The sequence below is a fragment of the Gigantopelta aegis genome, chromosome 9 (assembly GCF_016097555.1).
Source record: "Gigantopelta aegis isolate Gae_Host chromosome 9, Gae_host_genome, whole genome shotgun sequence".
Taxonomy (NCBI): domain Eukaryota; kingdom Metazoa; phylum Mollusca; class Gastropoda; order Neomphalida; family Peltospiridae; genus Gigantopelta; species Gigantopelta aegis.
This window is the reverse complement of record NC_054707.1, coordinates 8142490-8167726: the sequence shown is the minus strand read 5'-3', so window position 1 is coordinate 8167726 and position 25237 is coordinate 8142490. Positions and strand designations below refer to the sequence as shown.

The window sequence follows — 25237 nt, the reverse complement described above, 5'->3', positions numbered from 1 at the left end:
GCAGTTCTACAATGTGACAATACCTTCCGTTCGGCCAGTCTACACCATGCACTCGGTGCTGTTAATCTTATCGGAGCGAACGTGCTACACTTTGACCTACTCTATGCGAAACCCCCCCCCCCCCCCCCCCCCCCCCCAAATTCCTAACCAAACAAACGACTCCGTAGTCTGTATATACATTACCCAACACTGTGAGATAATAAGGCATTCACGTGCTCACCGTCCGTGTGTGCGCGTCATACAAAACTCCGTGGCTGTTTGTCCGAAGTCGTCGTGATGGTGGGCGCCAACATCTTGTCGGTTCTGTGCGGACTGTGGTACCTGAGCGGGGTGTGCGACAAGAACCCTGATCCTGGCAGGACCTCGAGAGATCCCGTGGTTCAGGACGATCCCAGTTTTGAGTTACTCTTCAAGACGAACCGCCAGGAAATGCTCAATGTTCCCATTCAGTTTGAGAAACCCGTTCCAAAATGGTTGAGAGGAACTTTGGTAAGCTATGTGTTCTATCCTTGCAATCGAAAATGCTACAACGGGCAGTTTGTATAACATAATAACACAATTTCTTTTAGTAAATTATTCCGCATTGAATGCATTTTACTATACTATATTTCTGTAGTTCCTTTGTAAACAGTAAACAAATTATTTGTGCCTAGACATTCAGACTCATGGCACATAATTTTGGACTGGAGGTCGGACACACATATATCCTAAATAATGATTAACAACTGAAAATAGAAGCTGGAAGTCTAATTAAGTGGGCAGAGTGTTGGAATATTTAAAATTTTGTTTGGTGTAACCAAATTAAGGCAGACTGTAAAGTAATATCAACTATACTACAATATTTTATTTGAATTAACCTTTTCTGAAGGCCAATCTAATTAAAATTAGCTCCACTATTACATGTGGATCTAACAGCAGCCCGTTGGAGCTCATGTCCAGTTGACCTTTCATTCGACCAATCAAAACCTTACTTGCAAAATCATGCCAGTGATTTGAAAAGAATTTGAAAATATTCGGGATTATGCCAAGGGTATACGAAATGATTCGGGTGAATTACGAAGTATGCCGGAAACTAATTTCAATATAAAGTTTTATATAAAATTCGTTTCAAGACAAAAAAAAAAAAAACCGTGATGGTATAGCCATAAACTCAGTTTATACTAGTATACAATCCAGAGTTTATTACTGCACTTTTCCACCCGTTTTTTCAATGCTGAAATAGACCAACAGGTTCGCCTATTGCATAAATAGTCGATATTTTTAGAATTTGTATGTTTCCGAATAACGCTATAAAAGGCGAATTGTAATTGGTCGATATTTAAATTGTTATTTATAGATGAAATGTCACCTGAACATGGGAGTCCACGCAATGCTGTTAGATCTACTGGTAGACCAGTAAAACTAATTTTAATCAGATTATCTTAAGGCTAGTCCGTTTGCATTTTGTTTAATATTATAATACAAAATCAGTTATTATCTGCAAGATATTCCAAACATCAAACAAACAACTCTTTTTTTTCCTTTTGCACAGTTCTTTACACTGTGTTTTTACTTGACCTTTGAATTTTTATGCTGACGTGGTTCATCATTTAATGTTTTGCCTTTACCATAGTTTGACACCCAATAGCCGATGTATTTTTCGTGCTGGGGTGTCGTTAAACATTCATTCATTCATTCTCCTGCTTTTTTTTTTTTTTTTTTTTTTTTTTTTTATCCCACTATCCCCTTTTCTTTCTCTTCTTTCAATTCCATCTCATTTTTAAAAACTTCTTTCGATGTCCACTTCCACATCCCAGTCCTTGTCTCTCTAACGCGACATGTGCTTGTCTCTTGTGGCTATCCGTGCCACCCACCTGCCATTTCCCATCAGCTTTTAGCTTCGTCTGACCACTTCGGAGAGTATTCAGTAGTTACTTCTGGTTTTAGCTTCGTCTGACCACTTCGGAGAGTATTCAGTAGTTACTTCTGGTTTTAGCTTCGTCTGACCACTTCGGAGAGTATTCAGTAGTTACTTCTGGTTTTAGCTTCGTCTGACCACTTCGGAGAGTATTCAGTAGTTACTTCTGGTTTTAGCTTCGTCTGACCACTTCGGAGAGTATTCAGTAGTTACTTCTGGTTTTAGCTTCGTCTGACCACTTCGGAGAGTATTCAGTAGTTACTTCTGGTTTTAGCTTCGTCTGACCACTTCGGAGAGTATTCAGTAGTTACTTCTGGTTTTGTTGAATACCTACTATACTCTCCTACCGGCGGTCCCCAAAAACAATATAACAAAATTCCAACAATAAAATATTATAACAAATATTTAAAGAAAAACTTTGCACAAGTCAATAATTGAATATCACTATTATGACATCATTAGTACGATAGATACAAAAATACACAGAGCAGATTTATCCAATATTTAATACTATATATAAAACATATCTAGTTTACGTTTTATTAAAAACATTAAAATAGTATAAAATTATTAGTGTTGCACTAGTAAATAGGACACGATGTTCTTATATTAACAAGGTTGACGTCTTATAAACAAGTGCCTTTCAAGTGGCAGTTCATAATACTGAAATTTAAATTTGTGTGGAAAAAACAAAACCTTAGTTTTTAAAAGTACCTTGATATTTATCGACTAAAATAGGGATGAGCAAAACAATTAATCTCGTATGCCTTTATTAGAGATATTGGGGGGGGGGGGGGGGGGGGCGTAACCCAGTGGTAAAGCGCTCGCTCGATGCGCGGTCGGTCTGGAATCGATCCCCGTTAGTGGGCCTATTGGGCTATTTCTCGTTCCAGCCAACGCACCACGACTGGCATATCAAATGCCGTGGTATGGGATGGTGCATATAAAAGATCCCTTGCTGCTAATCGAAAAGAGTAGCCTAGCGGGTTTCCTCTCTCAATATCTGTGTGGTCCTTAATCATATGTCTGACGCCATATAACCGTCAATAAAATGTGTTGAGTGCGTCGTTAAATATAAACAAAATTATTATAGATATCTTTTTGTTGTTGTTTGTATGTGGGTTTTTTTGGTGTTTTGTTTGTTTGTTTGTTTGTTGTTTGTTGGGTTGTTGTTGTTTTTGTTTTGTTTTTTTGTTTTTTTTTTTTTTTTTTGGGGGGGGGGGGGGGGGGAGGGGGATCTTTTGCAGCTTAGGACGGTGTTGAATGTATTTATGGGAAGAGGGCGATCTTCTGGGAATGATGGTTCAGTAACAAATAATAAAACAATGGAGTCCCACAACGGCTCATTCATTCGGGTAGAGTCAAACTACAGGAACATAAAACTAAACACTTATAATGCAGCCGCCACTGAGCTTCCTCATCATTTAGTCAGCTGCATTTCTGTCTGTCCATTTCTGTCTGTCCATTCTGTCAGTCTATTTCTGTCTGTCCATTTCGGTCTGTCCATTCTGTCTGTCTATTTCGGTCTGTCCATTTCGGTCTGTCCATTTCTGTCTGTCCATTTTGCCTGTTCATTTCTGTCTATTTCTGTATCTCTTTTTCTGTCTGTCCATTCTGTCTGTCCATTTCTGTCTGTCCATTTCTGTATGTCCATTTCTGTATGTCTTTTTCTCTCTGTCCATTTCTGTCTGTCCATTCTGTCTGTCCATATCTGTCTGTCCATAATGTCAGTCTATTTCTGTCTGTTCATTTATGTCTGTCCATTCTGTCTGTCCATTTCTGTCTGTCTTTTCCTGTCTGTCCATTTCTGTCTGTCCATTTCTGTCTGTCCATTTCTGCCTATTTCTGTCTGTCCATTTCTGTCTGTCCATTCTGTCTGTCCATTTCTGTCTGTCCATTCTGTCTGTTCATTTCTGTCCATTTCTGTGTATTTCTGTCTGTCCATTCTGTCTATTTCTGTCTGTTAATTACTGTCTATCTATTTCTGTCTTGTTCATTTCTGTCTGTCTGTCCAATCTGCCTGTTCATTTCTGTCTATTTCTGTCTGTCCATTTCTGTATGTCTTTTCCTGTCTGTCCATTCTGTCTGTTCATTTCTGTCTGTCCATTTCTGTCTGTCCATTTCTGTATTTCTTTTTCTGTCTGTCCATTTCTGTATGTTTATTTCTGTCTGTCCATTTCTGTATGTCTTTTTCTCTCTGTCCATTTCTGTCTGTCCATTTCTGTCTGTCCATTCTGTCAGTCTATTTCTGTCTGTTCATTTATGTCTGTCCGTTCTGTCTGTCCATTTCTGTCTGTCCATTCTGTCTGTCCATTTCTGTCTGTCCATTCTGTCTGTTCATTTCTGTCCATTTCTGTGTTTTCTGTCTGTCCATTCTGTCTATTTCTGTCTGTTAATTACTGTCTATCTATTTCTGTCTTGTTCATTTCTGTCTGTCTGTCCATTCTGCCTGTTCATTTCTGTCTATTTCTGTCTGTCCATTTCTGTATGTCTTTTCCTGTCTGTCCATTCTGTCTGTTCATTTCTGTCTGTCCATTTCTGTCTGTCAATTTCTGTATTTCTTTTTCTGTCTGTCCATTTCTGTTTGTCCATTCTGTCTGTCCATTCTGTCTGTTAATTTCTGTCTGTCTATTCTGTCTGTCCATTTCTGTCTGTTAATTTCTGTCTGTCCATTTCTGTATGTCTTTTTCTGTCTGTCCATTTCTGTCTATCCATTTCTATTTCTGTCTGTCCATTTCTGTCTGTCTTTTTCATTTTGTCCATTTCTGTCTGTCCATTTCTGTGTATTTTTGTCTCTCCATTTCTGTTTGTCCATTCTGTCTGTTCATTTCTGTCCATTTCTGTCTGTTTATTTCTGTGTATTTCTGCATGTCTTTTTCTGTCTGTCCATTCTGTGTTTATTTCTGTATGTTCATTTCTGTCTGTCCATTCTGTCTGTCTATTTCTATCTCTGTACATTTCTGTGTCTTTTTCTGTCTGTCCGTGCAGTCTGTCCATGCTGTCTGTTCATTTCTGTCTGTTCATTTCTGTCTATTTCTGTCTGTCCATTTCTGTCTGTTCATTTCTGTCTATTTCTGTCTGTCCATTTCTGTCTGTCTTTTTCTGTCTGTCTATTCTGTCTGTTCATTTCTGTCTGTCCATTTCTGTCTTTGCCTCTCTGATTATTTAACTTTCCGTCCCCCATATCGATATGTTTGTTTCACTCCGTCACTATTCTTGTATTTCACAGTGGTAAAGCGCTCGCTTGATGCGTGATCAAACATTTGGTAATTCTGCCGTAGAGAGAAAACTCGCTACATGTTTCCATTAGTAGCAAGGTATCTTTTATATGCACCATCCCACAGACATGATAGCACATTCCACGGTCTTTGATATACGAGTCATGGTACGTTGGCTGGGACGAGAAATAGCCTAATGGACCATCGACAGATCGATCCTGGACCGACTGCGCATCAGTTGAATGCTTTACCACTGTGCTACGTTCCGCCCCAAGTTGTTGTAGTCTGGAGGCAGAATCCCCCAAAGTGGATTAAAACAGGATTTCGTTCTACCCGAAAGAGTTAAAGTGACCACCATGGTTATTCCATGAAGGATGATGTGCTGCATCATATTCCAGTGTAGGTTGGATATTTATGCTATGTTTGTTCTCTAATCGACATGTTTTATTATTTCAGATTCGAAACGGTCTTGGTGTATTTGAAAACGGAGATCGTCGATTCAAGCACTCGTTCGACGCTTTCGGCAAGCTGTCGAGCTTCAGAATGACCGGAAGTAAGAAGGGATTCTTCTCCACGCGCCTGCTGCGCAGTCAGTTCTTCAACGACTCCATGAAGACCCACACGATCGCCCCCTACCTGATGTTGGAGACTGTGGAACCGCCGTTCAACCAGCTGGAGAAATTCCAGGCGTTACTGCGAGGAATCGACAACATGAACGTCAACGTGTATTCCTTCCAACACAAGGACAAAAACGAGTACGTCGTGCTCAGCGATTTCTGGAAGATATACGAGATTCATCCCAGAAATCTGTCCATCGGTGAACCCGTGTCAGTTCCTCCTACCGGCGGTGTCTTCAGTTCGCGCTATCTCCTCAATTTCCTCAATCTGATGTCAACGGCGCACCCGCTTCCGTATCCGGGCACCGACTGGCATCTGACCTTTCTGAGCAGCGTCAGTCTGTTACCGTGGGCGAGGAGTGCGATGAATTTGATTAAAATAAAGTCTGCGCAAGACCGGGAGATAATCGCTCGGTGGGAGGTGGACAGGGTTCCGTACATGCACTCGTTTTCCGTGACCGAGCACTACGCCGTCCTTTTCGCCTTTCCGTTTTACGTGAACGTCGTCAAGATGGCGCTAAAGGCCGAACCATTCCGCTGTCTGGATTGGTACCCGGACCAACCGACCACCGTGTACGTGGTGAACCTAAAGACGGGTCACGTGCAGACGTTGACGACGGGCAACGTCTTCATCATGCACCACGTGAACGCGTACGAGGTCTCCATGGATCACCTGGTTGTCGACGTGTCGGCCTACACGGGGCCCGAGGCGATGTACAATTTCGAGATGGACATCATCTTGGATCCGGTAGCCAGAAACAAATTCAACCCGCACGCGCGCGTTCAGCGATACGACATCTACCTCGGCGACAAGCCTCAGGTAAAGATGCAGACGTTCCAGGGAGCACCGGGAGCCGAATACACCACCTTCCTCGACCTTCCGACAATCAACGAGAAGTACCGATCCAAGCCGTACTGCATCACGTACGGAGTGGTGCTCAAGAGAGACAACTCTTCCCTGTCTGACGCTGCGCTCGTCAAGAAGAATTTCTGCAACCATCTGGAGGACAGGACCTGGCACCAGCCCCAGCAGTTCCCGGAGGAGGCTTGGTTCGTCCCTGACCCCCGGGGGTCGCGCGAAGACGACGGGCTCCTGATGATGCCCGTTCTAGACGGGAATAAGAACCGCACCTATCTGGCTATAATGGACGCCCGCACTCTGAAGATGGTGAACCGCGCCTACCTGCCCACAGTGATACCCTTCTCGTTTCACGGGCGATTCTTCCCGGAGCTCACCTAACAGGGTTTAGATAACTTCGTGGTAGTTGTGTCAGTGTATGTACGTAATGATGTAATGATTAAATACCTGCACTCAACTGAAGGATTGTGTTCTTCATCTAAAGGAAACTGTACACCTTCTCTATGTCAAATAGCAGAATGATGCTTAAAAAGTGTGTAGTAGTGTAGTGTAGTGTAGTGTAGTGTAGTGTAGTGTAGTGTAGTGTAGTGTAGTGTACTGTACTGTACTGTACTGTACTATACTAACTATAGGCGTTGATTGCAGTAAACATTGATTTAATTATTTTTAAATAATAATAATAATAATAGGTTGTAGAGCTTCAGTAATTAATGAAAATAAGTAAACTTAATAAAAGCCAAAACAAACACATTAGAGACAAAAACTGTGAAAGCTTACATTCAAGAACCTCTATCCCATTAATGACGATCAACATGATTTGAAAATGGTAACCGTCTGTATAACTACACCCACACACAACTTAAAGTAGAGTTAATAGAGAGAATAATAACTTAATCTGCATCTGCATCGCTATGCGGAATTCCTAGGTTGTTTCCACTGGCTTGAGAATAGTGACAGACAGGATAATATCTATCAATGCCTTTGTTACACCAGTTATGGAGAACTGGCCGGAACGACAAATAGCCCAATGGGCTCACCGACGGGGATCGATCCTAGACCGACCACGTATCAGGGTTATGTACCCCCCCCCCCCCACCCCCCCCGTAACTGTATTGTCGGAGATAGCGGTTCACGCCATAACGTCTCTGTGCATGGTTGGCACGGGACCTAGCCCAGTCGGTAGAGCGTTCGCTTAAGGTGCGTTGATTGCAGGATGGGACCCCCTCGGTGGACCACTTCCCTGATTGGGTGTTTTCCATGCCTACCAGTGCCCCACGACTGGTATATCAAAGACTCTGGTGTGTCTTGTCCTGTCTGTGGGAAAGTGTAAACAAAAGATCCCTTACTGCTAATGGAAACATACAGCGGGTTTCCTCTGTCAGACTTAGCAAATGTTTGGCATCCAATATATAGCCCAATGGGCTCACCGACAGCTGATAATTAATAATTAATTAATCAAATATATTAGTGGTATTGTTAAACAAAACAAAGAAACATTTTAAAGTGTGCATGTAGGTTCACTACAATGCACATTTGTATTCATATTTACTTGTCGGAATAATTCTGCTGACTTCTTTTAACAGGAGGGAAGGACTGCTTTATTTAACGACGCACTCAACACATTTCAGTTACGATTATATTGCGTCGGACATATAGTTAAAGAAACTTACCAACACGCAATGGGCTACTCTTTTTCGACTAGCAGCAAGGGATATGTGGTATATACCACAGACAGGATAGTACATACCACTGTCTTTGTGGGGCACTGGTTTAAACGAAAACTAGCCCAATGGGTCCACCGATGGGGATCAATCCTAGGGCGACCGCGCATCAGGCTAACTCTTTATCAACGCCCCTTCCCCCCGCCTCCCCTGAATGATTGGGTAACGAATCGTTATTTGAACATCTTCCTTATTTCACTAATTTTGATATACACATTTCATTTCAGTTTATTTTCGTGCTTATATCCAATTAAGGTTCAAGCACGCTTTCCTGGGCACATATCTCAGTTATATCATATATGGGCTGTCTGTCCAGGACATTGAGTTAATTGTTAGTGGTTAGTGAAAGAGAAGAGGGTGTCTTACACCTACCCATTGAGTCGTAAAAACTCGCTCTGGGTCAAAGCCGATACCGGGCTACGAACATTGTACCTACCAGCCTTATGTCCGGTAATATATACAATAAAACCAACGAGGATTATTAAAGGGACATACCCTAGTTTTTAAACACTAAGGCATTTTTTTATTATTATTATAGCCGTTTTGTGATAATTGAAATTATACTTTACTTAGGTTTTATGGTTTAGATTATCAGTTTCCGTACATTCGAAGTGTTTTGATCATCCTGGTGTTTTTAATATCACAAAATGCAATTCTCATATCTTTAAAAACGCAAGTGCGTATGAGAAGTAACAGTTATGGAGTCAAGTTTTAGTCTATTTTTAGAGGGTATTTCACCATTCCAAAGTTACAGACTCTTGTTTCTCTCAATTATAATTTTATCCAAATGTGTTACGTGAAACTAGGGTCTGTCCCTTTAAGATCATTAGGGCGGAACGTAGCCCAGTGGTAAAGCGCTTGCCTGATGCGCGGTCGGTCTAGAATCGACCCCTGTCGGTGAGCCCTGTGGGCTATATTTCGACCCAGCCAGTGCACCATGGCTGGTATATCAAAAGCCGAGGTATGTGGTATCCTGGATACCGGATGGTGCATATAATACTAATAGAAAAATGTAGCGGGTTTCCTCTCTAAGATTATATGTAGCGGGTTTCCTCTCTAAGATTATATGTAGCGGGTTTCCTCTCTAAAATTAGATGTAAAAATTATCAAATGATTGACATCCAATAGACGATGATTAATAAATCAATGTGCTCTAGTGGTGTCGTTAAACAAAACAAACTTTAACTTTTTTAAAATGGATATGGGCATGAAAAAAATTATTCGGAACCATCCAGAATGGATCGACTTGAGGTAATCGACTTGAGGTAAGTAGCCGTTTTACAGTTGTAACGTGAACACATTGTTACATTGATCGCTCTGAATGAGAAAATCAATCAGGTATATTGAACACCGAGTACGGAAATCGATAGAATAACAATCTCGACAACTGCCATGGACTAATTCACCAACAAAACATGTCTTTATACAGGTGTAATTTTGCTGTGGACATGAATCTAAAACCAGGCCATGTGCCTCTAGCTATGTGTCAGGCTAAACCGATCAATAGGTGGGTTTTTTTTTCACAACGTATAAATTACAGTCCGTGGTATGTGATGTCCTGTTTGTAATAAGTGCATATGAAAGAAATTATGCTGCTACTCACCTAGTAGATTAATTGGCTACAGCTGGTTTCCACTCCCAAATTAAGTTTGTCTCTTAATAAGCTTCCACCAGTTTCACAATTGGTATATCGTTTATGGTATGTAGTGCATTAATAAGCCGATATCCACGTTGTCTTTTACAAGTGTAAGGGGCGACAGATAAATAATGTATTATAAAAGGTGGTTGGAAAAACGAGGTGCCCCATGCCCTCTACCCCCTAGCTACGAAAGTGCACCACAACTGGTATATCAAAGGCCGTGGTATATGCTATCCTGTCTGTGGGATAGTGCATATAAAAATTCCCTTCCTGCAAATGTGAAAATGTAGAAGGGTTTCTCTGAGACTACGAGTCGAAAATTACCAAATGTTTGACATCCAATATATTAATATAACAATGTGCTCTGTGGTGTCTTTTTATATGGGAGAGGGGAGGGCACCCACGTTGTCTTTTGCACGTATTACGGAGCGACAGGCAAATAATGTATTATAAAAGGTGGTTGAAAAAAAGAGGTGCCTACGTAAGTGATATTGCGATTGCCTCTTTCAAATAATAATCGCGTTCCAGCCAGTGCACCACGACTGGTATATCATAGGCCGTGGTATGTGTGATCCTGTCTATGGGATGGTGCATATATATATATATATAAAATCCTTTGCTAAGACTATATATCAGAATTACCAAATGTTTGACATCCATTAGCCGATAATTAATACATCAATGTGCTCTAGTGGTGTCATTGCAATTTGTTTTTTTACATTGCTCATTGGCGTAGCCAGACTTTTATATTAGGGGGCACCCACATTTAGGGAGGGGGTGGGGGGCACGTTGTCTTGTGTTACGGGGTGACAGACAAATACTGTATCATAAAGGTGGTTGGAATAAAGCGGTACCCCCATGCCGCATACCCCCTAGTTACACTAGTGATATCACCGATAGCCGTCTTTGAAATAATAAGATGTGATTAAACAATTCACCAGGTGTTGTTAATCGATCAATTCCTTTACAATCGGGGTATATAGGCCTACTACCGTAGCTGTGGCACTGTGGCTGTGAGCCCACCGTCACGCGATACCTCCATACGGGCCAATCACCGACAGACGTATACATAAGACAAGTGCTGGTTCAAACACATAGCTTATACGATTATGTACCCTTGAGTTACTCTTTTATAGCACTGTTACTGTCGCAGGCGGCTTTTGACAGCAGGCTGTCACAGCCAGAAATGAACTCGGCGTTTAGACTCAGACCTACCGATGTTTTAGAGATACACCTGAAAACCTGTGTGTGTGGTGATACACGTAAAATGACAAGTACTACAGGTGAGTTGATATAATATAATATAACATAACATAATATAATATAATATAATATAATATAATATAATATAATATAATATAATATATATATATATATATATATATATATATATATATATATATATATATATATATATATATATTTTTTTTTTTTTTTTTTTTTTTTTTTTTTTTTTTTTTTTAAAGAAATTGTCCGAAGTTTGCTTCCATTGATAAAGGGACTGTTCTGGGATTGCTGCCATGCTGCCATTGTAACATAGTTTGGACTACTGCAAACATTAAGCTGGGTTGTGATTATGAAAGACCACTTTCAACTAAAGGGAAAATGTAGTGGGTTTCCTAATTACCAAATGTTTGACATCGAATAGCCGATGATTAACAAATCAGTGTTCTCCAGTGGTGTTGTTAAACAAAACAAACTTTACATACAAACATTAGGATCAGAAACACATTGAATATATAGACACCGATATTCTAAACAAGAAAAAGCATTGCATGTCATATGTAATAGAATTCGTTAAAAAAGCTCTTCTAGTCGGGAACATATTATACGGAGAAAAAAAAAAAAAAAAAAAAAATGAGCCCATGTATGTATGTATATATATAACGAAATAAGATGGAGTTTGGGCTATTACAAACATTAGAACTTCTTGAATATACAGGAATTGATAATAATGTTCACAAGAATTTGTATTTACTGTGTAGTCATTAAAACGGTTCTGATAGTCGAATATATTTTAACAATGGCAAAAAAACGTAGGATAGTCTAAATAATACTAAAGTATTTTTTAAAAAACCCACCGGAGTGCAATTCTGAGCAGTGTTTATTTCACTAAGGTTAACATCTACGGTCCGTTTTTTAACATTTTGACATTTATTGGACCTTACGATACAACAATAAACTTCACACTAATAAATATCGTGTCGGAGACGTTTATCTTGATGAACTAAGCAGTGTTGTAATCTTGTAAAGAATGTTTCAACATGGAACTGCACAACGAAGTCAACGACGTTCTAGGAATATGAAGATTTCAACTTTATATTCCTGAAAATAAAATTATCGTTTACGAACAAATGGTTTTTGGCAATTTAACGGTTAATTATGAAAATGTGAGGTTCTGAACTATTTTTGTTCTTCCAAGTTCTTATAAGTACTATTGACACTGTTAGATTAGGTGACGTTAAACAACATACGATTGTGTTCTTCCCGGTTTCTGAACTTATTGTCTAAATAATCATTTGACATGTTATACTCTACCAAATAACCGTGTCGAATTGTTAAACAAATATCCCTTACCCTTCTGTTTAATATTTACCTCATACATATTGACAGCCTGATTATGAACAGGTAAAACATATGTTAGCATTTGTTATAAACCGACTGGGTGTATACTAATAGGTATAATCTAGATCTTCTTACTTCTTAGTATATGTGGGTGTGTTAAATCTCGAGAACTGGTAGAAACACGTGTATTAGTAATATTTGTCTACTTAATACGTTTTTTGTTTTTTTAATCGCATTCCTTCTAATATTAAATGCCAGTAAGCTTAGTTAAGCCTCGTGTATATAAAAATAATAACATGTTAACATAACTCAATCTGCTGCCTGCTGTGCAGACAAAGCGGGTCAATTTATATTTAATTTTGCATTACGGTGGCGTGGTGTACAATGTGTGTATCCGATTACATCTGGAAAATACACAGAATTGACTAAACCTAGCCACCCCCGGCACTTGTGACTAAACTAAAGAGGAATTACTTTAAATTGGTGGCTACAAGGAAAGAAAAGAAGGGTTAAAAAATAATTATATAGTGACAAGGAGAGGAAGGAATGTTTATTTACAGGCTATCTTAATTTGATAGCAACAACAAGAGGATCGAGCATTTGCTTGAACACAGCACGAAAATGTTTTAGCAACAGTGTCAGTTTGACAGTCCTGCCGATTAGTAATCTTTGCCGGTTGGTTTGTTGTTTTCGTGGGTTTTTTTGTTTTTTTTATTTAGTTGTTGGTTTTCTGGGTGTTTTGTTTTTGTTTTGTTCTGTTTGTTTGTTTTTGGTTGTTGTTGTTTTTGTTGGGGGTTTTTTGGTAGGGTTCTTTGTTGTTTTTAATTGGGTTTTGTTTTTTGTTTTGTGTGGGTTGTTGTTTTTAAGGGGGTTAGTTTGGGGGGTATTTTATTTTTTTATTTTTGTTTCTTTGTTGTTTCAACCGCCTCTGTTATTTGTGCTTCCTCTCATTTATGAGCTTATTTAGTTTTTAATTTATTTATTTATTATTTTTTATTATTATTATTATTATTTTTTTTTTTTTTTGCTTTTTGTATATTGGTTTACCTATTCATTATTCAACATGGTACAAACACGTAAGTGTATTCTGTCATGGGATAACAGATATATCGACCTGGTGTATTACAAAGTTCCTGACTACCCAATATAATATGGATTATATATCCGTACATTAGTAACTTGGCGAGACAACAACTTTGCCAAGTTGCTTACAAAGCCAGACCAAATTCTAGTGTTCGAGTTCACTGCGGTTAGTGCCGATATTAGATATGTCCCTTTCATGTCAACATCAATCAAGGTGTCAAGCTAACGCGCCGAGACTGCAATACATACAAGACGTTACATAACACGAGGTTTTACATATCTCTGTTGTGAGGCAACCACTCACTATCTAACGCTAACACTGGTACCAGTCTATTTTCCTGACGAACACAAAGTTTGCAGTAATGAATTCGGAACGATTCAGTGTGGTTGAATTGAGATTAATTTTCAAACACCCAGCGCTTAATCTCCGTTAAATTAAGATCCGACAAAACTCAGCATTAGGTCATGACCTTCCGTTCAGCCAATCGAATCACAAAGGAAGTCATCTGAAAGGATTATGTTTCATTCAATCTCTGAGCTCAATAACTCATACGTGTATGTTAATTGTGCATACATGATCACCTTCGTGCAACCCGTTCTACCCCCGTAAGATAATATTTAGACTTTGACTGTTTATTTGTTTGTTTTGTTTTGTTGATATATTTTTTTGGGGGTGGGTGGGTTTCAGAGTATATACTATGTAGTATTTCCCTTTTAATTTTTTTTAGATTATAAATAATTTCATTTGTTTGAAATAATAAATTAAGCTCATTGTGGTATATGGATTTGCACACAGAATGCTCTAATTTATCCGCAAAGCTATTAGCACCCCCGAGAAAAGTCGGTTGTCTGTACAAATCAAACCACCATGGTTACGTAATCAGTTCAAACAAGCTCCTTTCGCTCCCACCCCCACTGATGCTGAAGTAATCATTTCGAAGTAAATGAGCCAGCAAACACATTATTTCTGCAAATTAGAAAAGCGTAGAAAGGGAACCTTTGAACACTTCATTAGCACCAGCGTACACACGTACACACGTACACACGCTCATAATGGAAGACATGGGTTTCTTTGTTGGTGGTATATTGATCAGTCTTGAGCGGGTAGAGTTTACAATGGCGCAGCAATGGAAGGAATTTCCGGTCTCACACCACGTTCGTAATTAGTTTCCGCTCGTTTAACGAGTGAAAGCGGAAGTCAAATGGTCAGTCGAAGGAAACGAACAGACATTTCACATTTTCACCAATAAGAACAGCCAGGCGTAAATATGCCGGCTTGATTTGACACTGTATTCAGTGTCAAACACTTAATGCATTTCTATAATTAGTCCTGGTTAGCGGGGGGAGGGGGGGGGGGGGGGGGTAAAATTATTTAAAATGTTAAATATGTTCTTGCGAGTGTTATGTAATTTGGCATATGATTGTCTCAGAAGTTGGACATCGGACGTCGTTCTCTTCTGGGAACTGGGAAACTCTTTTTACGTGCCCGTATCCACGAAGGTTCAGGCACGCCCACCACGGATTTAGCCTCTGACTTCGCCAGTGACTAACTCCGGAGCAGGAGGGGGGGGGGGGGGGGGGGGGGGGGGGGGGGGGGGGGGGGGGGGGGGGGGGGGGGGGGGGGGGGGGGGGGGGGGGGGGGGGGGGGGGGGGGGGGGGGGGGGGGGGTAAGTTTGAGGTGGGCGGAATTTGGAATAAAGCCATTTAGTAAGGTCAACGCGAGCGCGGACCAAATAGCAGACACTTCGTAAACTTGAAGTACACCGAGTGGGAGCCGTGCTCTGATTGGCTGAATTTCGATTCCTCGGTGAAGCCTGTATTTGACCTAAGTCTACAAAGAGTAACTGCATCCAAAACATGTCCGGACTCTAAAATTTAACCCAAAATAGTTAAGACTGCTCAGCCAAAAGGTTTTTAAGGTGATTTTGAGCAATTGAACGGGCGCCAAAATAAAATGCGTTAGACTACTTATAAAAAAATAAACAAAAGAATTTTGAACTGCTTTCGAAACGTTTAAAGTCTAACTAGCCCAATAAAAGAGGTTAGTACTCACGGAGGTAAAGGTTGGTATCTAGGGGGATCCGATGTAGTCGTTGATGTCAAGGTGCGGGAGGAACTGCCGGTAATCGGAGTCTGCTAGCGACTTGGTGATTGGACGGTAATGCGGACCCGCGACGGTTTTTAGGACACGATGTAATGTCGGGTTGTCCATCTCCGATAGTAGCAGACCTTGATTAAATCTTCCGTTCCGGCGGATGGTTACGCACACTGCGTTTTGTCCCTCCCGCATCTTGAGCCGGTGCACCGCGAATTCCCCCTCGTTGAGTCCGTCGGGTAGAGGTTGATAGGACTGCTCCTTAGGGCGGCTAATTTACATCTGTGAGATTGGTCTTCACCAGCTGTTGGTAACGCTGTTGGAGACGGCCGGCCTGCAGTGACCACCACTCCTCTGGTTCTGTCTCCGGCTGCGGCGGTTTAGAGGGGCGAGTTGGCTTGGCTGGAGTTGCACTCGGGGGAGTGTTCGCCTTCCTCCTCTTCACAACTGGCTCCTTCCGGGCCTGCGCCTCAACGGGTGTCGTCGACAGGATCGGCGACACGTCCGGAAGCGCTTGAGTAGGAGTAGGTGCAGGAGGCCGATTGGACGGGGTGACACAGATGGCTGTGTCAGGCTCGTCCAATTCGTCTTCTTCCAAGGGGACGGTAGCCGAGACAGCCGGGGCCGGAACCTCTTCTATCTGGGTCGTCTTCCTCTGGTGAGCGGTGTTCGGCGGTCTAACAGAAGGAGTCGCCGCCGGCGGTTTAGCCACCGGTTTTGACCCCCCCCCCCCCCCCCCCTGCGCCGCCGCTGGCACACGTCTCCTCTTCCTCCACCTTCCTTTCTTCTGAATCCGGTCTTCGTACACCAAGGTCACGGTTGCCCGTGACCCGGTGTACGAGACCCGGTATTCTAGCAGCATTCCATACGTCTTCATCAGTCCCCCCAGGTGGGGGGGGGGGGGGGCGGATCGAGAGAGCAAGGGCTAACGTCCGTCATCATCGCGAAAATAGATTGGAATGGCTCTGTACTTATACGTGTTAAAAGATTAAAACTATATTACTCTATACTAACGGAATGTCAAAGTCTTTAGTCTGAACTTCAAAATGTTATAAACGTTGACCATGGTCCATAGTAATTCAGCCGTGTCTCATGGACCCTGATTTGGCTGTAGACCTCTACTTACAGTTTTGCTTCGATGAACTCTCTGATATTAAATTTGTTGAAACATTATAACTCTGCATATTATCAAAGTGATTTCTTACTCTTTTTAGGGATCTATTATTCCAAAGACTGAAAGGAACAGTTTGCGTCAACTTTAAAAATGGATACCTTAGATGAGTCACTGAAGCAACTACTAACGTGACAAAAAGATAGTTCGATACCAGACCCAGCTATTTCCTTTTGTTAAAGATCTCTACCAAAATCAGCCATTACATTTGTTGAAGGTCTGTAGGAAAAACGGATATTTTAACTGTGCATCAGTAATATAGAACAAGCATCATGCCGAAAGCTACCGGACTCCAGTTCTACAGGAAACGACAGAACCTCGACTGTCTGGCTCTTGAACGCCCTCAGAATCTCTCGGCTGTTTACGTAATCGTCAAGGACAGCATCCAGGGGATCGAGATGCGGCTGCAGATGCTGGTCACGTCGTTTTACGGACAGGGCAAGACGATCGACGACGAGGTGAAGAAGTACCTCCCGTCCATTGAGGCGGTCATCAAACCCGCGCGCTACTCCAGCCTCGTGTCGCGCGCTCAGATAGAGGACATCTCCGCCAGACACAACGACTCGACGGACAAGCTGAGGATCGACATCCAGTGCTTTGCTGTTCTTCAGGACTGCCTCATCAAGACGATATCCACGCTGCGGCTCGGATTCGCGGATCTCATCAACATCGTGGACAAGCTACTCATCTACATGCACAAGTATCTACTGAGCTTCAGCCCCGTGGAAGGAGATCAGTACCTGGAGACGGCGATCAACTACGAGAAGCAGAGACGGGAGCTGGAGGTCGCCATCAAACAGAGCACAAAGAACATCACCGACATGGCAGACAACTTTGAAGGCGAGGGACTCACCATCGACATGATGGATTTCGAAGTCAAGCAGATGGCCGAGAGGTGCGACTGTCTGCATGCGTCACTTTTGGTTGCCTTTCCTCAGGCGTGCACCGACATGCGCAGAGCGTGCAAGGGACTCTCGTCCTGGCTGGAGGCGGATGAATACTACACCACGTACCTGCAGTACGATATAGACAATCTGGAGAAGAAACGCGAGCTGCAGGCTAAGAAAGCTCGAGAGCTGCAGTTGAAGTCATGCAACGTGGAATACAGGCTGAAATCGGTGAAGAAGGATTACGAGGAGTACAGCGAGGAGTTATCGCGCCTGGACCAGAAGGAGCAGACGTTGGTCAACAACGAGAGTCTCGTGCAGGTAGCGCACCACGACCTCCTGTTCGACCTGGAGATCAAGGAGTACCGGATGGCCGAGATGCGGCGCCACGTTCACAAGAACTCGTCCAGGGAGTTCAACGAGTCCTACGAGCGTCTCGTCAGCGAGATCAACGTTTTGAAGGAGAAGAAGCCGACGATCGACCGCAAGCTCGAGGACATACGGAAGAAGACGAGCTGGATCAGGGAGAAGCGAGAGAGAGGACAGGAGAAGCTGGAGCAGATGGAGGCGCTGAAGACAGAACTGAAGCACTGTAAGAAGTCCGCCAGGAAGGCCGAGGTCGAGCTGGAGAGACTGGACGGGTGTCTGGCCAGGCTCAAGGACATCCACCGCATGAAGTCGTGTCCAGAGGTGCTCAAAAAGATCTTTCACAACCTCCCGTTCACGCCGCGGCCGTCACACATGCGGAAGAAAACAGGTAAAACTCTTTTAAACAGACTTAGTTATAGAGAAGAGAACTAGTAAATTAGATCACAACAATCCATTTATTTATCGCCGCACACACACACAGACATACAGACATATATACATATATACACACACGCACATACATACACACACACACACACACACACATATATATATATATACAGACATACACACACACCACACACGGCCACACATACACACATACAGACACACATACACATAAATACACACACACGCATACACACATACATACACACAAACATACACACATACATACATACAAACACACACACACACACATACAGGCACACACATACATGCACACAAACACACACATACACACATATACACACATGCACATGCGCACATACACACAAACACACACATACACATACATACTCACAGACAAACACACATACAAACACAGACAGACAGACACACACACACACACACACACACACACATACACAGACACACACATATACACACACACCACACACCACAAACAGATACATACACACACACACACACACACACACATACACATACATACACACACACACACATACACATACACTCACACATACACACGAAAGAAAACAGGTAAACTCCTACATACATGTATACTTACTTGTACAAAAGAACAGATAAATTAGATCACTACCATCTATTCAAGCTTTCGTTACTCACGTCTGAAAGAAAGAGCAATCTGACTGAAATCAGCTCTACCAGTAATAGCTATTAACCAGCGGAGATGATTTTAATCAGATTGAAGAAAGAGGTAAGCAAATTCACAACCTCCCCAAAAAACGGGTACATAATCTTCCACTCAGCCAAGACCAACACACACATGTGGGGAAAAGGGTAGATACTCAATAGTTACCCGCATAGAAGAAAACAGGTAAACTATTTCATAACGTCCCGTTGACACACACGAAAGAAAACAAGTAAAGTGTTTCATAACTTCCCATTCATACACACACGAAAGAAAAGACAAAGTGTGTATTGTATAACCTTCCATTCACGCCGCGACTAACTATGATTACCTTGTAATGTTTCCAGTCACATACATTCTAACATTATCACACCATAGACAATATATACACCTGGAAAAAAGTTAAGCACCCCCATGAAATTTTACAATGACTAATAAAACAAGTGTCGCCAAGACATTACTGGCAAAATGAGCTGCGAAAAATGAATTTGATTTGTAACAATAAACTACTGGCAATAAGAAAATAGAACAATTGTATTATATTTTGGATTTTTTATTCACTATATTGTCGCATAATCATCTGTACTGTTTAACACCAAAAACATGTCACTTCAAAGTTCGGAGCTGCAGTGTTCATAAAACAATTTAAGGTGGTTTTTCGAGAGTAAAAATGTTACTTCGAATCTCTAGATTACATCCTTAGTTCAAAGGTTCAGTAGCGAGCAAAGTCTCCACGTGTCCGGATGACTGCCTCCAACCTCCGTCTCATCCCTCCAGTTAAACGTCGGATTTGTTGGAAGGGGCAACTGCTGTCACTCCCGATGCAAAGCTGCTTCCAATCCATGCATATTCTGTACAGGTGGCTCCACTGACTGTATACGACGCCCGATGGTGTCCCAAATGTGCTCTAGCGGATTCAAATCAGGACTCATGACTGGCCAAGGCAGAGTGGTTGCAGCGTTGTTTTGGAGGTAGGCTGTTACTGCACGGGAACGATAGGGTCTAGCGTTGTCATCCATGTACACAGGCCTTGTGGCGAGTTGGTGGTTGTCGAAATGAGGGACAGCAACTGATTCCAGGGCATCTCGAATGTACATATCACCTGTGAGATTGCCTTGTATGGTGACCAAGGCGAGCTTACAGTCATGTGAGATACACCTCCAAACCATTACCGATCCTCCCTCGTAAGGAACACATGGCCTGATGTTCTTGGATGTATAGGCCGTATTTCCAGACCCTTAATCGACCATCCGTGACATTCACCAGAAATTTGCTTTCGTCCGACCAATGGATTCTTCGCCATGTCCACAGATTCCAAGCCCTTAGTGCTAAACACCATGCCAAACGTATTCTCCGATGATGGTCTGCCAGTAGGGGGCGTTTGATGACCCTTCTGGATGCATATCCTGCTGATGTCAAGCGGTTCATCAAGGTTCTCAAGGACAGACGTCGAATGGGCAGCCATTGACGCTTTAGGACAGAACTTGTTGCAAATGGCTGTCGACGTACTAAACACAGCAGTGCCCTGCCTTCACGCTGTGATGTCACACGATGTTGTACGGACCGAGGGAGGTCCACTGCATCATTGGTTTGCCCATGTATCTTCACCAATCGACTGATGACTGTGTGATGGCTACCATCACACAGTCATCAGTCGATTGGTGTTGACGCCCAATAGCTTTGAAGGACATCCCTGTTGAATGTATTCCTATTATCTGCCATCTTTGCGATTCTGATATCCTCCTTCTTGCCATCTTCTCAGTGAATGATTGAACTGTGCAATACAGCGGAGTTAAATACCCATAATATTATTTGGTGCGTGAACATACTGCATTTTGGAAAAAGCTTGGGAGGCATGATGCACTTGTCTGCCACTGTGAATTCAGTTGTAACCGTCACGCATGAACGCTCGCATTATTTCTACCGAACGCCATTCTAGTGATAACCACCACTGATATAACAGTCGTAATTATTTGTGACAACTCATTATCTCAAGGGGTGCTTAACTTTTTCCAGGTGTATACAAGAATGTGAAACGTTTATTACCTACACAGTTCAATGAGTTTGCCCTACACCTAGACAAAATCGTGCACCATATTATTCATACGGCAAATGTCATGTAAACAAAAGAAAATAGCATTTACTGCATGGTTTATAACAATTCCAGGTACAATACGTTTCACGTAGGCAATGCATGGCAAAAACACATTTATGGCGGGGTGGGTTGGGGGTGTCGAGGTATGGACCTAACATGACGATTCCATATGCATGTTTCGATTACGCAAGGGACTCTAAGGGGATTTCATTAATTTTAAAACAAGTCTGAATGTAATCCACGTAGAATCCCTCGCGTTTGCTTTTATTTTAAAACAAGTCTGAATGTAATCCACGTAGAATCCCTCGCGTTTGCTTTTATTTTAAAACAAGTCTGAATGTAATCCACGTAGAATCCCTCGCGTTTGCTTTTATTTTAAAACAAGTCTGAATGTAATCCACGTAGAATCCCTCGCGTTTGCTTTTATTTTAAAACAAGTCTGAATGTAATCCACGTAGAACCCCTCGCGTTTGCTTTTATTTTAAAACAAGTCTGAATGTAATCCACGTAGAACCCCTCGCGTTTGCTTTTATTTTAAAACAAGTCTGAATGTAATCCACGTAGAACCCCTCGCGTTTGCTTTTATTTTAAAACAAGTCTGAATGTAATCCACGTAGAATCCCTCGCGTTTGCTTTTATTTTAAAACAAGTCTGAATGTAATCCACGTAGAATCCCTCGCGTTTGCTTTTATTTTAAAACAAGTCTGAATGTAATCCACGTAGAACCCCTCGCGTTTGCTTTTATTTTAAAACAAGTCTGAATGTAATCCACGTAGAATCCCTCACGTTTGCTTTTATTTTAAAACAAGTCTGAATGTAATCCACGTAGAATCCCTCGCGTTTGCTTTTATTTTAAAACAAGTCTGAATGTAATCCACGTAGAATCCCTCGCGTTTGCTTTTATTCATTGCTTGTCTGGGTGGGTAGGAGGGATTACACCCTCATTTGTTTATTACATAATGGGCCTTCCGTATGGATTCCTTTCTTAATTTACAATGAATTAAGTATGGGGTTTGAACTGAAGTACATTTGTTTTATTTAACAACACTACTAGCGCACTTTGATAATGAGGCAATGATCGACAACTGGATATGAAACACTTGATCATTCTGACAAACAGTCTTCAGAGAAAATCCGCTAAGGTTTTCCATTACTAAACGTTTAGTTTTATTCATTTATTTATTTATTTGTTTATTTATTGAAGGGGGCGAGACGTAGCCCAGTGGTAAAGTGCACGCCTGATGAGCGGTCGGTCTAGGATCGATCCCCGTCGGTGGGCCCATGAACTATTTCTCGTTCCAGCCAGTGCACCACGACTGGTATATCAAAGGCCTTGGTATGTGCTATCCTGTTTGTGGGATGGTGCATATAAACATCCCTTGTTACTAATGGAAAGATGTAGCGGGTTTTCTCTCTATCACTGTCAAAATGACCATATTATGTTTGACATCCAATAGCCGGTGATTAATAAATCAATGTGCTCTAGTGGTGTCGTTAAACAAAAGAAACTTTGTTTATTTATTAAAAATTGCAGTCGCCATTGTTGTACAATTTAATGTTTGTAATTAAGAGAGGGTCTCGTAGGTTGGATAGCTTGTGCCCAATCCTTTTGTGTTTATACTACTTTATATGCAATAAAATAGGTTTTCAATCAAACAGCAAGGGGTCTTTATATGCACTTTCTCAGAGACCGGGCGATTGATGGGCTTTCTACATAGATTACTATAATTGTTTACAACAGATTACGTCTGGAGTTTGATAAATGTTAACGTAAATATTTATTTTATCTTCATTCTACAGAAGACGTTGCACACATAAGCGTACAGGACGGGGCAGAAGTAAAACCTCAAATTCAGGCAAATGTTTTAGATATTCGCGGGAAAAGTGCCATGTATTTCCATCATTCTACCATCAATATTAGTTGTAACCTTATATAGCTGTTTGGTAGTGATGCTAATATAAATAAATGTTGTTGTCCAGATTCAAGCATTTTTGTTTAATGCGGGAAAAAGCCAGCCTGCCCACCCCACCCTCCTACAAAAATGGGAGCCCGTATGTCTATGGTTGCGCCTGTTTTTTCTTATATCGTGCGAATATTTTATCTTCAGGCATTCTACAGGCGTTGTGCGTGATTTATCATGTAAATATTTTTTCAGACATTCTACAGAAGGCGTAGTACCTGATTTATCTTGGGAATATTTAATTTTGTAGACATTCTACAGATTTATCGCATGAATATTTTATTAGCAGACACTCTACAGAAGGTATTGTGCCGGATTTATTGTTTGAATACTTTATTTTACAGGCATTGTACAGAAGGCGTTGTGCCTGATTTATCATATGAATATTTTGCAGATATTTTACAGGTGTTGTGCCTGATTAATACTTTGAATATTTTATTTTGCAGACATTGTACAGAAGGCGTTGTTCCTAATTTATTGTGTGAATATTTTATTTTGCAGACATTCTACAGGTGTTGTGCCTGATTTATCATATGAATACTTCATTTTGCAGACATTCTACAGGTGTTGCACCTGATTTATCGTGTGAATATTTTATTTTGCAGACATTCTAAATCGTGTGAATATTATATTTTGCAGACATTCTACAGAAGGCGTTGCGGCTGATCGCCAACCACATCGACGGGGACTGGATGAAGTTGTACCGGGAGCTGCCGTTCTACCCGCCGCGCGGCCAGGAGACGATCAACGTCGACATCGACGACATCGCCACCACGTACATGCGGCACACGGCCGAGGAGCAGGCCCGGCAGTGTCTGGCGCGCTGGAGACGCATGCACACACGCGCCACCCTCGACGACATCAGGACCGCCCTCATAGCCATACACAGGAAGGATCTCGTGGACCGGCTCGAGGAGAGACTCCCACCCGCCAGGAGGTGCCAGACGGAACCCAAGCAATTCAGAACTGTGCATTTTCCAAAACTGATAGTCTAGGGATTATGTGGGGGTTTTGAAAATGGTAATTTATTAAAAATGTGCTTGTGCTTGTTCGGTTTTAAACAAAAAGGAAAAAAGAAGAAACTTGACTAGTCTGGTTAAAAATTAAATGTCCCTTTTATTTCAGTTTGTTTACCAATTGCACTGTTCCATTTTCAAGAAATTGGCTCATATGTCCTTTTGTCTTTGGTCAGCTCTCTTATATTATTTTATACTAAACTACACTATACTACACTATACTGTATTATAGTATTTCCCAGAGTCCATCGTTACTTAGTGTAGTCTGTCGGTCAAATCTGAATCACAAAACCATTGGTATTTTCAAAAGCATATACATGCACAATACAGTCAAAAGGACGTTTTGACAATACTATGACTGCTCCTTTGAGTGACCGTCAGATTTCGTTAGTAGGACTGCCACTTTCCAGGACATAAAAGGTCTTCTTTTGTCTCGTCCAGAACACTCTGTTTATTGCAAATAATGTTAAAAGTAAAACAATAAACAATTATTCTTATTCGTGATAACATCGTTCGTTATTTTTGATAAACACATACTTGTTTATACGTTTACTTGTGTTAACAATTTCAAAACATACGACTGACTGCTCCTAGGTAATGATCAGGTCACCAATGCCATACATCCAATGAAAAAACAGCACGATCGATTACACTGTGACATATAGTTAATCTGACAATAATTTGTCTGTGACGCGTAAGTTAGCTACAAGTGAAAGGGCTATAAATAGCTTTTAGTCGAAAAAGATGTTAAAATTTGCTTAAAACCTGGTTTTGAGGGATATATAAGAAATAGAATAATACATTCGTGTCCATTAGATACCATTTATCTTACAACTCGTTATTTACAAACGTATCAAACTCGCTTTCGCTCGTTAGATACATTTTAAAACAAATGGCTGTAAGACAAATGCTATCTAACGGCCACTCATG

At 41.4% G+C, this 25237-nt stretch overlaps 2 protein-coding genes across 2 annotated transcripts; both read left to right on the top strand.

Moving 5' to 3' along the window:
* Window positions 1-252: 252 nt before the first annotated feature.
* Window positions 253-7048, top strand: LOC121381261 (carotenoid cleavage dioxygenase 8 homolog A, chloroplastic-like). The gene is made up of 2 exons (XM_041510503.1): window positions 253-489; window positions 5572-7048. Exons 1-2 carry the CDS (start codon window positions 277-279, stop codon window positions 6970-6972), a joined length of 1614 nt encoding a protein of 537 aa, XP_041366437.1. The 5' UTR covers window positions 253-276; the 3' UTR covers window positions 6973-7048.
* Window positions 7049-11083: 4035 nt separating this feature from the next.
* On the top strand, window positions 11084-24811 carry LOC121382386. The gene is made up of 3 exons (XM_041511974.1): window positions 11084-11234; window positions 16909-18509; window positions 23931-24811. The coding sequence occupies exons 2-3, from the start codon at window positions 17138-17140 to the stop codon at window positions 24284-24286; spliced, it is 1728 nt and encodes a 575-aa protein (XP_041367908.1). The 5' UTR covers window positions 11084-11234; window positions 16909-17137; the 3' UTR covers window positions 24287-24811.
* The last annotated feature ends 426 nt before the right edge of the window (window positions 24812-25237 follow it).